The sequence below is a fragment of the Artibeus jamaicensis genome, unplaced genomic scaffold (assembly GCF_021234435.1).
Source record: "Artibeus jamaicensis isolate MK-2021 breed Jamaican fruit bat unplaced genomic scaffold, CSHL_Jam_final scaffold_3307, whole genome shotgun sequence".
NCBI classification, from domain to species: domain Eukaryota; kingdom Metazoa; phylum Chordata; class Mammalia; order Chiroptera; family Phyllostomidae; genus Artibeus; species Artibeus jamaicensis.
The window spans coordinates 1412075-1429157 of record NW_026522040.1 but is presented as its reverse complement, the minus strand read 5'-3'; the positions used below and the strand labels follow the sequence as shown (position 1 = coordinate 1429157).

Below are 17083 nucleotides of genomic sequence, written 5' to 3'. Positions count from 1 at the left end.
GTATCGGGAGACTGACTCAAAACTTAATTGGGATAGTTTATTCCAATCAAATTGTTCCTGTGTCTTGTTTTTCTGTCCACTCACACCTGCCGCCCCCCCAGCAGTGGGACTCAGAGGAAATTTCCATTAGAGGTTTGAGTTCTGGTCCAGTTGTGAGAAGCTGGAACAGGACGGAGACAGAGCCTCGGGGGAAAGATGCTGCTGGCACATGACCTGTAGCACAATTCAAGTTTATTCCATTTGTTCTTGCAACACAAAACTTAAACACAGTTTTATTGAGCATTCTGATGTACATGAGCTAGAGTAAATGAGAAACCCAATGGTGTCAAAAGTATTACGCTGTGGAGAAAACGAACTCAAATATATCAAAATGCACAAAGCACTAGTCTTCCTCCGTTACTGCTTAGAAAGATATGATTGTTTTCCCATTTACAAAATAGAATCAGGACCATTTAAATTTTTTAAATTTTGCATGCAAAACACTGCAATTGCTTATGTGGGAGGGCACTCTCACCAGCTTCTATACACAGTCGAGTATACAACGTTGCATGGGAGGAAACAGCAGCTCAGTTGAAGGCTTAAGGGAAAAAACAAACAGGTACATACAGATTTGAACTCCATTATTTGGGAGGAAGAAATCAATGAATAAAGGGGCTACCTGCTTGCAGCTTCCACACACTGACCCGCCTCCCTGTCCTTCACGCCCTGCTGAGTTTGGAAGGTGAGCCCTGCGTAGAAGGACGACTCGGGCGCACTCCGGGGCCGTGTTTAAACTCCAAGTCTGTAGATACCACTCGGAAGCTGCAAGGGGGAATCTGTTAGTATACCACTAGTATAGTAAACACTCAGGTGCTTTTGTACACCTGGTTTTAATTGCTATAGTGCATACGAAATGACTGACTCAATACAAAAACTACAGAACATGCAAGGTTTTTGCTGAGATGTTAAATATTACTTCAGTGGAGAAAAAAAATTACTTAACCTTTCACTAATGCATGTAGTACCAAAAAGCAGACATGGTTTTAACTTCCTGTACTCCAAATATGAACATTAAGTGTTGTGAATTCTTCTGCCAAGTGGTTCTGAAATAACATTATAAATAACCTAGCTTAAAAAAAATTGTAAACCATCTTGGTCAGTCTATTCTATGTTTATAGGTTATTTTCTCAGGCAACCTCTTCATAATTACGGGTTTACAAAATGGCTGAGAAGGAAGGCGGCGGAGCAGCCTCTACTGCATCACGAGGAACAGCGGGGGGAGCTGCACAAATGGTCACGGGCTCCTGCAGGGGCGACTTCGGGAAGCAGAGCAGGGTTAGGAAGGACGGGACAGCGCACTCTCTGCAATGGCCAACTGCAACAGAACGCTTAGGATGTGACGGTAAGAACCGTGTGGAGGATAAAATCCAAGCCTTTTAGATCACAATATGCCAAGAGGTGAAAACAGAGATATCAAAACACCCTGTCACGATGTGACAAAGACTGATAGAGTGCCCTCCGTCTCCAGTGAGGATAGCTCCAGGTTTCAGTTCAGTGATGCAATGAAGTACTGACTGCTGACTTTGAACCTGACTCTAATAGGCCGCGATAAGGCAGCAGAATTAGCCAAATGTATCAAAGTATTTAAGCCACCATTCTGTGATTGTTTTCTTGGATGCAGAAAAATTACAGGGTTAGGCTAGTTGTAAGTGAAAAAAGCCGCAGGATTAAAAAAAGGGTTCATAGGGAAAAATACACACACACACCCAACCAACTAATCAGCAACTGATCAGTAAGGTTTGGTTACAGCCAGGCTGCCTGTTCTTGATAGTTTAACTCTGTTGGTGAACACTACATTGCCTTAAAAAAATCATAATTCTCTATTACCCACAATCGGATACAAGTCCCTAACTCACCCTCCTCTTTTTAAAAATTTGAGGTACATTCAATTATTGCATGGTGTGGCTAAGGAAGAATCCTAATATTTTTAGTAAGCTTATATGGGTGGCAAAGGAATCTTAGTATTTTAAATGCGAAGCAGCCAAATTTAAGGGTATATGTTTTAATTAGTCATACTGTTCATGAAATAAACATGAAAATGTGTCTAAACATTTTCTGCAGGTTGTAAGAACCTTTTAGAGCAGGTATTTAAGGACACACAGTACATTTTGAAGGTGTCACACTTTCTGCGATGCATGATTTAGAAAAGAAACAAATATACTACACAGGTGGGTTGGCGTATGTTCAGCAGAAGTTTGTCAACAACGTGGGGAGACCTGGTTACAAGCACATTTTTGAGGAGATGGGGTTAAACGCATCCCAACAGTCAGCCTCGCCCCAGTGGGAGCTTTGGTGCAGAGAGGAATCGGCACCCAAGATGGTCTGGCAGGCAGTGGCCGAGGCCCCACACCCCACACAGAACCGAGGCCACGCAGTTCCAAGAGCCAGTGAGGGAAACGGACCCACAGGCCCTCAGACAGCTGCTCTCTCTCTGCACGACACGAACAGGCGTATGGCTATGATTCTACTTTTACATCCCCTTGTACGACCAGCAGGAGTTTAAAAGTGTTTCAATGTTATATAAATGTATGACTCTAGAGGAGAAAAAAAAATAGGCATACTGGAATGGTTTCTCCTACAGACTTCCAAAATTTAAGATTTTATAAATAAAACTAGTCAGTTTTACCTAAAGATACATGAAATCCGTGTGAAAGGGGAGAGGAAATCCAAGGTTCAGTCATCGAGCAGTTTAGGAGCGTGCCCCTCCTGACCTGAAGCGAGCTCTCGCGGGGCACTCAGGAGAGTCCCCGAGGGGCGATTTGGTCACCAACCACAGGCAGCGCTCTGAACTACACCAGGGGAGTCCCAAAGAGTGCACCTTAAGGCAGAAGGCTAGAGCTAGTTGCTATCTCAGCACCCTAGGTTTACACGGCAGCAGCCGCTACTGCTCGCAGTGAGGGCTACCAAATGTGATAGTTGGCCTTTGTGGATCAGACCCTTGACACAACCAGATTAATACATTAGCTAGGGGGCTGAGAAGGTCAAATGGTATGGTATATTTTGTCTTTGTTCTCCCTTGGGTATAAGCTGTGTATTTTTTTTGAAATGGAAAAGAGGATGACTTGATCAGGAATTCTAGTAAAAGCCTGATCGTGATTTTTTTCCTCTCCTCCAAAACATTGTTTTTCCTGGTAATCTGATTTGTTATGAATTTCTCTCCCCCCTCACCCCTCTTAAAGTGTTTAGCTGAAGAAGCTGGCAGATAGAGAGTGACAGACAGACAGGCAGCAGTGTGAGGCCACAGGAGAGTCATTCTTCCAGAGCTGTCAGCCCGGCCGCCCATCACTGAAGCAGAGCCTTGATCGCCTGGTTGTCGGTGGCCTCAAGGGCAGTTAGTCCATCTGGACCTTTCACAGTCTTATCAGCACCCTGCAAAAGAGCGGAAGAAGCCTCTGTCATTAAATGAGCCCAAACTGAGAGACGAGAGTGAAAAGACTACATTTCTCGGCACATGCTGGTGTGTACTCCTAGAATTAAAACTTTTACTTAGAGTTCAGTCTCCTGAGGGAAAAACCCCTGACCACTTGGCGAGATTATGGATGAAGTTATAAAAACAGCATCAGATTATTTTTTAAGCGCTAGAAATCATAAATTACACACACAACTTGACAATAACATTGGTGATGACTGATTTTTCCTTATCGTAGCAAATATTTACACAATTAATTGAGCTTTAAAAATGAATCTCCCTAGGTATAGTATAAAATATAAAGACATCACTTTTGCTAAAGAAGAAAGTTTATGGTGATATAATTTTTTTTTCTCTCTGTAACACTTTTTGCAGAGTACCTAAGTGCTACTCATATTATTTCTGAAATCCAGAGCTCACAAAACTCTTATTTTAGATAATCCCCTAAAGAACATGTACAATACTGGTCATTCTCCTTATAACCACTTCGCAGTAATGGCTGGGGCGGGGGCTAGGAAAGGAGGCTCCGTGCGGCACGGAGGGAGCCCCTCCAGCCTGCTCTCGACGCTTCACCTGGAACATTTTACTTGCCACATGGTGTTTAGGTTTGAGCCTGTGAACACAGACCTATGTGTCCATCTATTGTTTTCATCTGTCTTCCTTTAGTAGAATAAAAGGTCCATGGGAGCCCTGGCTGGTGCGGCTCAGTGGATTAAGCATGGGCCTGCAAACCAAAGGGTTGCCAGTTTGATTTCTGCCTGGTACCCAGTTTGGGGCGTGCAAGAGGCTGCCACACATCAATGTTACTACTCTCTCTCTCCTCTCTAAAAAATAAAATGTTAACAACAAAAAAGAAAAAGGTCCATGGCAGTAGGAATCTTGTCCGTACTCCTCACCGCCATGTCCCCAGTCCCTAGAGAACTGCCTCCTGGCGTGTGGCATGTGGATGTGTCCCCTGAACCTCTGACCCCCGGAAACAGTAGAATCCCATCACCTGAGGGTCCTCTTTGCTAGCTCCAGCCCAGCCAGGATTTGGTCGCCAGTCTCCAGTGTCCTAGCCTCCTCCCCTCGCCAAATCTCGTTTGTTCCTAAGGCTACAGAGCTGTTGAAACTTGGCAAAGGTAGTCCTTTAAAGACCAACTGCAGTCCAACTCACCCATTCTCCCACTCATCCTGTGCTCTGATCCTATGGAGTTCGAGTTCCTCACCGTTCCTGAGCCTACCACACGGCCTTTCTACATGCCGGCTCCCACATGGAATGTCTTCCTTCTTTTCTCCGGCAAATCCATTCAGTCTCTTGACAGATACTGAGTGTTTGGTGTGTAGACACTAAGTAAGGGGCTAGAGAATCAATGACAAACAAGAGAGTCTGCCAACCTGGCTGGTGTGGGAGACAGACAAACCTACCAATATGAACAGTAACAGTAGAATTGGATAAAGTAAGAAAGAAAGCCTTTCTGGATGAGGTATGCCAGGGGCTGAATCTTGATGAATTAGCACAAGATGATTAGGTAAACCAGGAAGGAGAAGATGACGGGTTCTAGAAAGTGTGAAACTATCACAAAGTCCTCTTCAGTATGACTGTAAGTCTCTAGTTCCTCACTTTCTAATTTCCCTGCTTTATGGAATGCAGGGAAGTCATTTAAGTGGAACAAATTTGGGAGAACTCCAATGGGCTAAATCCTCCTACATGGGTTACATGACGGTAACTAGGATCCCTACAGTCAGAACAAATGATTCATTTTGATAGTTTTTATGACTAGCATTGTAAACTATAACTCTGCATTAACACAAAGTTAAACATTTTAATGAACATCTGCTTTTTTAGCTCCCAGAGTTCATTTCCCTTCTTTGATAACTGCACCCTAACTTTACTGCAGGCAACCCATCTGGGCCGTCGTGCAGAGCCCTGGACTGTAACTCAAGGTGCCATGAACTTTCCTTGTCAAGTGTCAAAGGCTGATTTGACTCAAGCAGGACGCCGGCTTCTGGCTTCTGAATACTGATTGGAGTGATCAGAGACGGAACAAGAAGCTGGAGCTCCTTCATTCACTTCTGTGGCGTCACCCGGATGAGACACGTGAGCAGCGCCCATTCTCTGCAGGCCTAGAGTGGCCATGCCTCTGGCCTCTTCCGAGTCTGACCCTCCAGTTTTTTCCTGTTGGTCTATGACTGGCCCAATATCTTTACAATTCTTTCTACTTGTTAGAGGCAATTTCTGCTACCTGAACCCCTCAGGTCTAGCTCATAAAATATTTTTAAAATGTATACAAATCATTTTCTTTTCTAATTATAATACAAAATCACAGAACTCAGAATGCACAGAAAAACAAAATTCAGTAAGTCAGGTACAACTGTTAATACTTTAGTGTTTCTATTCTTGTCCTAAATTGTATTATATGTATTTTTAAAACAAATGAATAACCATAAAAGACCTACAGAGTGGTCAGAAGGAATAAAGTACTTAGAAGTAAACTCTGCCTGCGGCTGCAGGCGGAGGAGAAGCACGTCTGCCCCCCCGCCATGATGACTGGGGTTGACGGCTGGTTCCTTCCTCACAGCAGAGATGACTGTTGTTTGGGCACTGTTACTTTTTTGAAAATTTTGTTGGAATTTGTCATGAGCGGGTTAAAATAAACCGTGCTTTTTCGAATAGAATCTTAATACACTGACAGGGTCAAATAATGCAATTAGCAAAATAGAGAATGTTTCGATGTGGACACAAATTAATGAAAGGAGACTTCTTTGTCCATTTGCCTCAAACACTAAAGCTGCTTCCATATCTTGGCTAGCGTAAGTAACACTGCAATGAACACAGGAGTGCACACATCTTTTCAAATTATTATTTTTTAATTAATTTTCAATTACAGTTTACATTCAATATTTATTTTGCATTACTTTCAGGTGTATAGCACATCGGATAACCATAGATGTTACAAAGCAACGCTCCCATGCCCTATATTTCAAGTACCCACCTAGCACCAGGCTCAGTTCTTACAGTATTATTGATTATATTCTCTATGCTGTACTTTACGTCCCTATTATTATTCTGTAACTGTGGTCCGAAAATAGTAAATGAAAAATTTTACTTACCACTAATTTGTACTTAATCCCTTTACCTTTTTCATCCAGCCCACTAGCCCCTCCCCCAGCAAACATCTGTTTGTTCTCTGCATCTAGCTCTGAATTATTTTGTAAATGAATGAGTCCACATGTAAGTGAGATCATATGGCATTTGTCTTTCTATATCTGACTTATTTCACTGAGCACAATATCCTGCAGGTCCATCCATGCTGTCACAAAAGGTCACATTCATGACCAAGTAACATTCTATTGTATATACGCACCTCCACTTTTTACCCACTCATCTACTGGAAAGCACCTGGGTTGCTTCCATATCTTGGCTATTGTACATAATACTACAACGAATATAGCAGTATACACTGAAGTGAGTATTTTGCATTTTTTTGAGATATATACCCAGAACTGGAATTGCTGGGTCATAAGGCAGTTTGTTTTCCATAGTGGCTGCACCAATCTGCATTCCCATCAACAGTGCATGAGGGTTCCCTTTTTTCCACCCTCATCCACACCTGTTGTTTGATGATTTGTTGATGTGAGCCATTTGGACAGGTGTGAGGTGCTACCTCATTGTGCTTTTGACTTGCACTTCCCTGATGATTAGAGATGCTGAGTATCTTTCCTATGTGTACTGTGCTTCCTCCAGAAAAATGTCTATTCAGGTCCTTTGCCCATTTTTGAATTATCTTTTTTAATGTTAAGTTGTATTAATTTCTTATATATTTTGGATACTAACCCCTTACTGGATGTATCATTGGTGAATATCTTTTCCCATTCAATAAGTTGTCTGTTCATTTTTCATAGAAGTAGATGGCTGATAATTTCCTGGTTGTGCAAAAACTTTTCAGTGTGATATAGTCCCATTTGTTTATTCTTTTAAGGAGACATATCCAACAAATTATTACTAAGAGCAATGTCAAGTTTACTGCCTATGTTTTCTAGCAGTTGTATGGCTTTGTCTAAGTCTTTTAATTCGTTTTGAGTGTTTTCTTGTATATGGTAAAAACCAATCCAGTTTCACATTTTTGCATGTACCTGTCCATTTTTGCCAATACCATTTATTGAAGAGACCGTCTTTATCCCATTCTATATCCTTGCTTCCTTTGTCATAGGTCAACTGACCATGTAAGTGTGGGTTTATTTCTGGCCTCTATTCCACTGACTTGTGTTTCTGTTTTTATGCCAGCGCCATGTTGTTTTAGTCACTATGGCTTTGCTATCAGGTAGTGTGACACCTCCAGTTTGGTTCCTTCTCAGGTTTACTTTGGCTCTTTGAGGTCTCTCGTGGTTCCATGTATATTTTAGAATTTTTTATTTGAAAAATGCCATCGGTATTTTGATGGGGATTGCACTAATCTGTATATTGCTTTGGATAGTAAGGACATTTTAATGATGGTAATTATTCCTATATGTGAGCATGGTACATGCTTCTATTTTTGTATCCCCTTAGATTTCCTTCTTAAATGTCTTTTAGTTTTCCAAGTACAGGTCTTTCACCTCCTTGGCAAAATTTCTTCCTATTTTGTTTTTTGATGTAATTTCAAGTTGGAGAAAAACAGAAACATCAACATGCAAGAGAAACACTGATCAGTTGCCTCTCCTACGAGCCCTGACCAGGGACCAAACTGGTGACTTCCTGCTTTGCAGGACGACACCCAAGCAACTGAGCCACACTGGTCAGGGCTTAGTTTCTTTTTCTGATAATTTTGTTACTGGTGTGTAGAAATACAACCAACTTCCAAATATTAATTTTGTGTTCTACTTTTCTGAACTCATTTATTCTAAAAAAATTTTTGGTGGCTTCTTTAGGTTTCTCGCTATACAGTACCATGTATGCAGCAAACAGTGACAGTTTTACTTTTTCCTTTCCAATTTGGATGCCTTTTCTTTTCTTGTCTGATTATTGTGGCTAGAACTTCCAACACCAAGTTAAATGGAAGTGGTGAAAATGGACTTCCTTGTCTTGTTCCTGATCTTAAGGAAAACACTTTCGCTTTTTACCTGAGTATGTTAGCTGTTGGGCTTATCACATATGGCCTTGGTTAGGGTGAGGTATATTCCTTCTATTTCCATTCTGCTGACATTTTTAAAAATCATAAATAGATGCCAGGTGTTGTCAAATGCTTTTTTTGCATCTATTGTTATCACTGTTTGCTTTTCATCCTTCATTTTGTTTATGTGGTAAATCATAGTAATGGTTTTGTGGTCACTGAATCAACCTTGCAGTCTGGAAATAAATCCCATTTCATCATGATGTAAAACTTTTTCCGTGTATTGCTGAATTCAGTATGCTAATACTTTGTTGATTTCTGCATCTATGTTCATCAGGGATACTGGCCTATAATTTTTTCTGGAGTGTCTTTGTCCGATTTTGGTATGAGGACAAGGCTGGCCTCATGACATAAGTTTGGGAGTCTTCCCTATTCACTTTTTTGAAATAGTTTGAGAAGGATAAGTATTAACTCTTCTTTGAATGTTTGGTAAAATTCACCTGTGAGGCCATTTGATCCAGTGCTTTTGTTTGTTGGGAGTTAGAGAAATAACTCGATTTCATCAGTTATTGGTCTGTTCATAAAGTCTCTTTCTTCCTGATTTGGTCCTGGAGACTGTGTGTTTCTGGGAATTTATTTCAGGTTGTCTGATTTGCAGGCATATAATTGTAGTATTTCCTTATAATCCTTTGTATATCATAGTATTGACTGTTCACTTCTCCTCTTTCATTTCTGATTGTACTTATCTGGGCCCTCTCTTTTCCTTCATGAGTTTGGCTACAAGGTTTATCAATTTGTTTATATTTTCAAAGAACCAGCTCTTAGTTTCATTGATCTTTTCTATTTTTTAGACTCTATTTTGTTTGTTTCTGTTCTGATCTTTATTATTTCCTTTCTTCTACTCACTTTAGGCTTTGTTTGTTGTTCTATTTTCTAGTTCCCTTAGGTACAAAGTTAAATGTCTAGTTTTGATTTCCTTTGTAGAACTTTCACTGGGTCCCACAGGCTTGGGGTCACTGTGTTTTCATTTTCATCTTTTCAAGGCATCTTCTTTCTTGATGTCATTGTTAACCCATTCATTGTTTAGTAGCATGCATTTGGCCCTTACATCACTGTGCGTTTTTCAGTTTTCTTCTTGCAATTATTTCTAGTTTCTTATCATTGTGATTGCAGAAGATGCTTGAAATGATTCCAATCTTGTTAAATTGAGACTTATTTTTGGCTTAACATGTGGTCTCTCTTGGAAAATGTTCCCTGTGCACTTGAAAAGAATATATATTCTGAGGCTTTTGGGTGAGATGTCCTAAAAATACCAATGAAGTCACTCTGATATAATGTGTCATCAAGGCCATCTCCTTGTTGATTTTCTATCTGGATGATCACCCACTGATGTCAGTGGGTGTTAAAGTCCCCTACTATTACTGTAACCTGTAAATTTCTCCTTTATGTGTTTCAATACTTGCTTCATACATTTCGGTGCTCCTACGTTGGGTGTGTGATGTTCATGAGTTGATCTTCTTATTCAACTGCTCCGTTTATCATTATGAAATGCTTTTCTTTGTCTTTTATTACAGCCCTTGTTTTGTCTGATACATGTATTAGTACCTGTGCTAGTTTTTCATTTCCATTTGCATGAAACATCCTTTACTATATCCTTTTATTTTCAGTCTGTATGTCTTTCATTTTAAAGTGAGATTCTAACTCAGGTAAACTTTTTCTTTATAACCCATTCAGCCCCAGGTCCCTTTTTTAAAATCCTTACTAGACGCTGCCACCAACTGAGCCACACTGGCCAGGGGCCCTTATGTCTTTTGATTGGAGATTTAGTCTATTTCCATGAAAATAATTATTGATAGCTGTCTAGTTTATTCCCACGTAATTGTTTTCTGACTGTTTTTGTAGTTCTGTGTTCCTCATTTTCTTTTGTGTTCATGACCTTCTAGTGTTGTGTTTGGAGTCCTTTCTCTCTCTCTTGTTAAACTCTTGCAGGCTTTTTGGTTGGTGGTTACCATCAGCTTCACATTTGTCAAAGTATGTTCACACAATTCTGTTTTTAATATGCTGGTCCCTAAGTTCAACACATTCTAAAATCACCACCATTTATACATAACCTCTCCACATTTATGTTTCTTGTCATTTTTTAAAAAGTCCTTCTGTGGTTGTGTGTATCCTTTAATTTAGTTGTAATAACATGGTTTACCCACTTTTGCCTTTTACGCTTTGTACTATCTTTTATAGTTGCTTGATTTGCTATTTACTAAAAATTTGCTTATGTGGGAATTTCTTCTTTCCTGTATTTTACTTGTATTTTTATCTTTTCAACTTAAATAAGGCCCTTTAGCATTTCTTGTAATACTAATTTGGTAGTGATTAATTTATTTAGCTTTTTCTTGTCTGGGAAATCCTAACTTTCTACTGATTCAGAATGATATAGCACGTTGGGTAATCTTGGTTAAAGGTCTTTACCTTTCATTACTGCAAATATTTCATGCCAATCTCTTCTAACCTAAAGAGTGTCTGTTGAGAAATCAGCCAACGGTCTTATGGGAGTTCCCTTGTATATAACTAAATGCTTTTCTTTTGCTATTTTTAAGATTCTCTGTCTTTAATCTTTGGCACTTTAATTATAATGTATATTGGCGTGGGCCTCTTTGGTCTTGTTTGAAATTCTCTGCACTTTCTGGACTTGTAGGTCTATTTACTTCCCCAGGTTAGGGAACTTCTTCAGTCATTACTTTTTAAAATAGGTTTTCAATCTCTTGCTCTCTCTCTCCTCTTTTTTTTTGGTACCACTATGATGCTAATGGTGAAATGCTTAATGTTGTCCCAGAGGTCTCTTAAGCTATCCTTATTTTTAAAAAATCCTTTTCCTCCGCTCTCTGTTCCCACTGGGTGTTTTCTGTTACCTTGTATTCCAGATCCCTGCCTGAATCCTCTGCTTCACCTACTCTACTGCTGATTCCTGCTGAAGGATTCATTTATCATATTCATTTCTGACTGACTTTTACTTCTTTGTTGAAGTTCCCACTGAGTTCAGTACTCTGAGCATCCTTATAATCAGTATTGGTAACTCTATCTGGTAGGTTGCTTGTCTCCATTTCTTTTTCGAAGTTTTGTTCTGTACTTTGGGGCACATTCCTTTGTCTCTTCATTTCACCTGACACCCTGTTTGTTCCTATGTATCGGCAGAGTGGCTTCATGTAGCAGGTGTCAAATGAGGCCCAGTGCCACAGTCCCCCTGTTCACCCGAGTGTGTGTTCCTGTTGTACTTGAGCCTTAATTGCTGCTGGCACATCAGTGAGTGGGACTGACCCTCAGGCTGACTGGCCGTGAGGGCTAGCAGTAACTATAGCAGACAAGCCGTTATTTGGAGGCTGTCTCTTTCCTGGGGCTCTGATGCCAGCTGAATCCACCCTTCATGTGCGTTGATGTGGAGGTATTTGATGGTGTGGTATGAAGCCAGCCAACAGGTGTGTTGTTTCTGGAGCTTCTTAGGAAGAGCTCTGGTGCAGGCGAAGATCAGCTACTGTTTGTGACCAGCTGAGGGCCACCTGGTGGAAGGTACAAAGTCATCTGCAGTTGGTTGCTGCTTGTGCTGGGCTTGGAGGTCCTTAGGAGAGACTATGCAGTGTACTGAGGCTGGCTGCCTCTGGTGCCAGGCTTGGGTCCCTTTGGTGAGTGCCATGATGTGAGCTGAGGCTAGCCACCATTTGTGCTGGCTTGGGGACACCTGATGGGAATTACAGTGCAAGTTGAGACCAGTTGATGCTTGTGTTAAACTTGGGCTGCTTAATAGGACATGCCGATGGCAGGTGCTGCTTGCTTGGGGTTTGTGGACCTTGGAGAGATTTTTAGGAAAGTGCATAGTGTGAACCGAGGCTGGCTGCTCGTGTGCAAAAGCCACCAGACGTGGCATAGGGGCAGGTTCTCAGGGAATCACTAGGGCAGGGTTAACGGTGTTAGCCAGGTTAAGGGAGAGCTCAGATCTGGCACCTGCCCTCAATTCCATCCTGGAGAGAGATGCCCTGCCCTTCTAGCCCCAACCCTGAAGCTAGCCAGTTCAGTTTATCCCATATGTCGCTGGTGCTTTTTGAACTGCTACCCCTGCAAGCTTAGGGTAAGTTTGTAAGCCGCCAAGTCTGTGTGTGAGCCCCTTAGGAGGAAAAAACACCTGGGACTCCAGCAGCCCTCTGTCTCACACTGATATGCAATCTCCTTGGGTTGCATATCAGTATGGGATCGTTTTCACACCCAGAAGTCACGGGGCTTATCTTCCTGGCACTGGAGCCCCAAGCTATGAAGCCTGCTGTGGGGCTGTGATCTCTGGTCCTCAGAGGGATATCCACAGCCCAGATACCTCTCCCAATTCTTATTCCCCCCACCAAGGGTATGGGAACCTGCCTATTCTGTCTCCACCCCGTCTACCAGTCTCAACATGGCTTCTTCTTTATACCCAGAGTTATAGGGCTTCCGTTCAGCTAGTCTCCAGGTGGTTCTCGGTGGTGGTTCTGTGATTCAGTTGTAATTCTGATGTGACCATGGGAGGAGGTGAGCACAGTGTTTACTTAGTCTGCCACCTCGACTGGAACAGTATCACATTTGATTTTCAATTCAAATAGCAAAATCAGTACCACAGCCACTTTGAGGATTTGATAGTGCTGATACTGGAGAGGGGTACTCATGTCTTATCATTAAATGGCTGCTTGACTTTTTAAAATACAGTACAGATAATATTTGACAAAACATGAACCTATCAGATAAGGTGGTTTTCTACATTTTCTTTGACTAATTTGTATTTTTTTACTCTATAGCAATTGCACACAAGACATTAAACATTTTCACTTTTTATGGAAGGCAATGAGTAAACCCTTGTTCTGTATCTCGCTCATCTACCCCCAACCAGAGTGGTCTGAAACAGTGATGAATCAGTACGATTAGTGTTGCTCAACGGTCAGTGGCCATATAGGGTCCGGCAGAAGTAACGCCTGCTTGAGTGTGGTCGGTATGGTAACAATATGTGTGTAATAACTTATAGTTTTAACTTGAACGTTTCACCTAAAATGTCATATGGTATGCTTGAGTGTGCTATTATGTTACAGAATTACACGTTTATGACTTTTATGACACCTTTAAGACATCCAGTACAATTGTGTTTAATACCGAGTTTTAGAGGACCTGAATTAACTGCTTCCAGAGCAGTATTTTTAAAAGGTTCAAGACATATGCTACTTTCTTTCCCAATCTTCTCTAAATTTTCCTAAAGCCGACTCTATGAAGCATAAAATCCCCTTCAGTCTTAGTTATAATAAAGCTATTTATTAAGCATTTATGTTCAAGGCATGGTGGGAAAATGTTTTACATACACTTACTCATTTAATTTCTCCTTCTTTTAGCAGGGCTTTATTTGAAAATACCAAATGAAAGTTATAAATAACTTTCCAGAGTGTTATTTATGAAACCATAAGCTTGGGATTAAAACTAGCGCCTTATTTTACTAAGATTCCTTGTCCCCCAACGTTTGCGGGCCCTGTCTAGTTCAGCTAGATGGTTGCAAATGGTGTTAATTCCTGAGGCTGGACTCTGACCCCCATCTGGTAACTTACAATAGCAAAGACAAAACACTGGAAAACGCCGGGTTTATCACGATCTCGGTCAAGAAACCAGATGACTTGGAAAGCCCTTAAAGCAAATTGCCTCTAATACCTTACTCAGCATGTACTACAGAAAGAGAAGTTTACAATTTCAAACCAGGGTTACTCAAAGTGTGATCCATGAATGTGTTTCTAGTTCACAACATCTTCTATATCATTAAAGACAATGCTTATACTTCAGCTACCTTTTTACCCCCTTTTTAATTATTTTTATTGGTTGATTTGGAGAGAGAAACATCAATCTGTTGTTCCATTTATTTATGCATTCCTTGGTTGATTCCTGTAGGTGTCCTGACTGAGGATCAAGCCTGCAACCTTGGCCTATCAGAATGAACTTGAACCAACTGAACCACTGTGCCAAGGCCATTCACAGCACTATTCTTGAAGGAGACTGTTGTTTTATATTCGAACCCAGGCTCCTCAGCCATCATGAATTAGTAACAAATAGTTTGTGGACCAACTATCTTGGGTTGTAACGTTCTAGACCTCAATTTTGGATTCTATTAGTTTTATGCCCCTGAGGTGAAACGACTTAAATTAACCAAATACTTAGCTGAAACAGCCACACAGTGATGAAAAAATCAGTGAAAATTATCAGTTGGCCTCACCTTCGACAGAAGCAATTTCACGCAGGAAACGTGACCTTCGTAGACAGCAGACAGAAGAGGGGTGATGTGATGTTTATCTGGAGCCTGTGAAACAAAGAGATAAACCACCTTGTCCACTTTTCATTCCTTATTTCTAGATATAATTAGGAAACACCTGTAACTATTTTAAACATTTATTTCTAGGGAGAGGGAGAGAGAAAAACATCAACATGTGAAAGAAACATCTAGCAGGTGCCTCTTGCACACCCCCGAGCGGGGCCCTTTTGGTTTGCAGGACAACACTCAAACCACTGAGCCACACCAGTCAGGGCCACTTGTCATTATTTTACAGTCAGTGTTTACCTATTTGCCCCTCTACACAAAATCACTTCACAGCTACACGTTTCTAGCCTCTAGGTGCCCAAGCCCACAAGCAAGGCTTCCCCTTGGGAGTCAGAGTGAAGCAGAGGGAGCAGGGATCTGACCGCGGTTCAAAGCTGGGCTCTGCCACTCACAGTGTGACCAGTTACTGACTCTCTCTCTCTCTCTCAGCCTCTCCTCCCCACTAGTACGGAAATGCCCATGAGATCCTGCAAGGGAAGAACACAGGCAATGAACAAACGAAACACTGCTGCAGCTGGGCCAGGTGACATGGTGTTCCCCGAAACGTAAAAAGTTCATCTCACTTGCTGTTATGGTTATTTAAACATTTTTTTAAAACTCTGAAGTGCAGAAGCCACAAAAGGCACGAATCAGGAGATGACAGCTCCCGTCTGACTACCTGCCTGCTGGCCTCTGTCCAGAAATGCATGTCAGATTTACCATATGGCTGCAGAGACCTACGCTGCGCTGGACGAGAGCCCTTTGCTACCAACAGGTATTGCTAACTCTGAAGTTGCATTTGAACTTGAAAAGCCACAAGCCAAGGGGGAAACATCCTGACCTTCAGATTGCAAGTCAGTTTTTGTTGTGCTTATTCTTAAAAATCCCAAACATGTATTTTAAATTACAGAAATTCTGGTATAATCTCATACTGTATTTTTTTAAATGAGATTTCTACAATAATACTTCACACATCTATATAAGATAATCACCCGAAGCATACAATAGGCTTTTTTTCTAGAATGGCAATGCTCTTTACATACATTAATGTCTGCTCCTTTCAGCAGCAGGAATTCCAGTATTTCAAGCTGCCCACAATCTGCCGCATAATGAAGAGGTTTCCTTCCACCTTCTAATGTCCGGTTGACATCTTCTCCCTATAAAAGAAGCCAATGAAAACAGTATTTATATGGAGTGTAGAGTGAAAGAGGGAAGGAACTTGATATTTTTACTTTCTTAAAACTCCAAGAGTTTCATGAAATAACTGAATTGCTTGTAAAGTGGAATAAGTAACCAAAGACCTCAAATGAAATTCTGCACAATACAGCAGTTAGCACACAGTACGACAGTAATTCAAGCCATGAGTTGTCAAGCTGAAAACAATATGCAATGATGCTACATGTAATAAAATATATTACTGTGCTCCATTTCTAAGATGTTCAATCAGCATAATGTCAAGAGGTGGCCACATGAGACCGATGAGTTCAAATACTGACACTCTGACACAGATCATGTTGCATGTGCTTTAGTTCTTCAAAGAAATCATCACTAATGGAGTCAGACATCATTATCACATGGTAATCATTATTATTAAGAATTCATTTAATTCATCAATTCAACATTCACGAAAGGCCTACTATATGGCGGGCACTGTACAGCAGGGGCAACCATGAGCAAAGTCACACATGGCTCTGATGGCACGGAGCTCACCATCCAGTGTGACCACGTGGTTAAACACACTTCACACTGTAACTGCTGTGAGGGAAAGGAACTCAGTGCTACCCATGCACTTTTTGGGACAACATGACAATCTTGGTGGTGGATGGACGGGGGGAGGGGTAGCATTGGGAAAATGAACTTAAGGCCTCAAAAATTAGTTTTCATTCACTGAGGATTAACAGATTCTTACAGTAATATAATTACCATGTGTGCTGACCAGCTACAAGAGCTTTGGCACTGTGCTACACGCACTACCTCTAATCTTTTAATCCCAGAAGGAGAAAACTTCCATTTCATGTATGAAAAGTCAAAAGCTAAATGAGGTTAAGCAACTATTTAAAGCGGCTCAGTTAGTGACAGAGTGGAGGTCTACACCCAAAAACTACCAATGCACTGCCTCCAACTCGGTATTCCCCCCTTTTATCTTAAGGAAAAAATTCAGACTTTTACAGAGTAGCAAAACATCTGGAAGAATTTACTTTCTTAACTACTGTATTATTCACC

General features: G+C 41.1%; 1 protein-coding gene across 1 annotated transcript in view; it reads right to left on the bottom strand.

Annotated features, from left to right (window-relative positions):
- Positions 1-214: 214 nt before the first annotated feature.
- MTPN (myotrophin) overlaps positions 215-17083 on the bottom strand; it is a 50142-nt gene continuing 33273 nt past the window's right edge. Inside the window, exons 2-4 of the mRNA XM_037165813.2 lie at positions 15904-16017; positions 14780-14863; positions 215-3408 (exon numbers count right to left, since the gene is read on the bottom strand). Of these exons, the coding sequence (XP_037021708.1) occupies positions 3322-3408; positions 14780-14863; positions 15904-16017 (285 nt within the window). The 3' untranslated portion in view covers positions 215-3321. The remainder of the gene's footprint in view (positions 3409-14779; positions 14864-15903; positions 16018-17083) is intronic.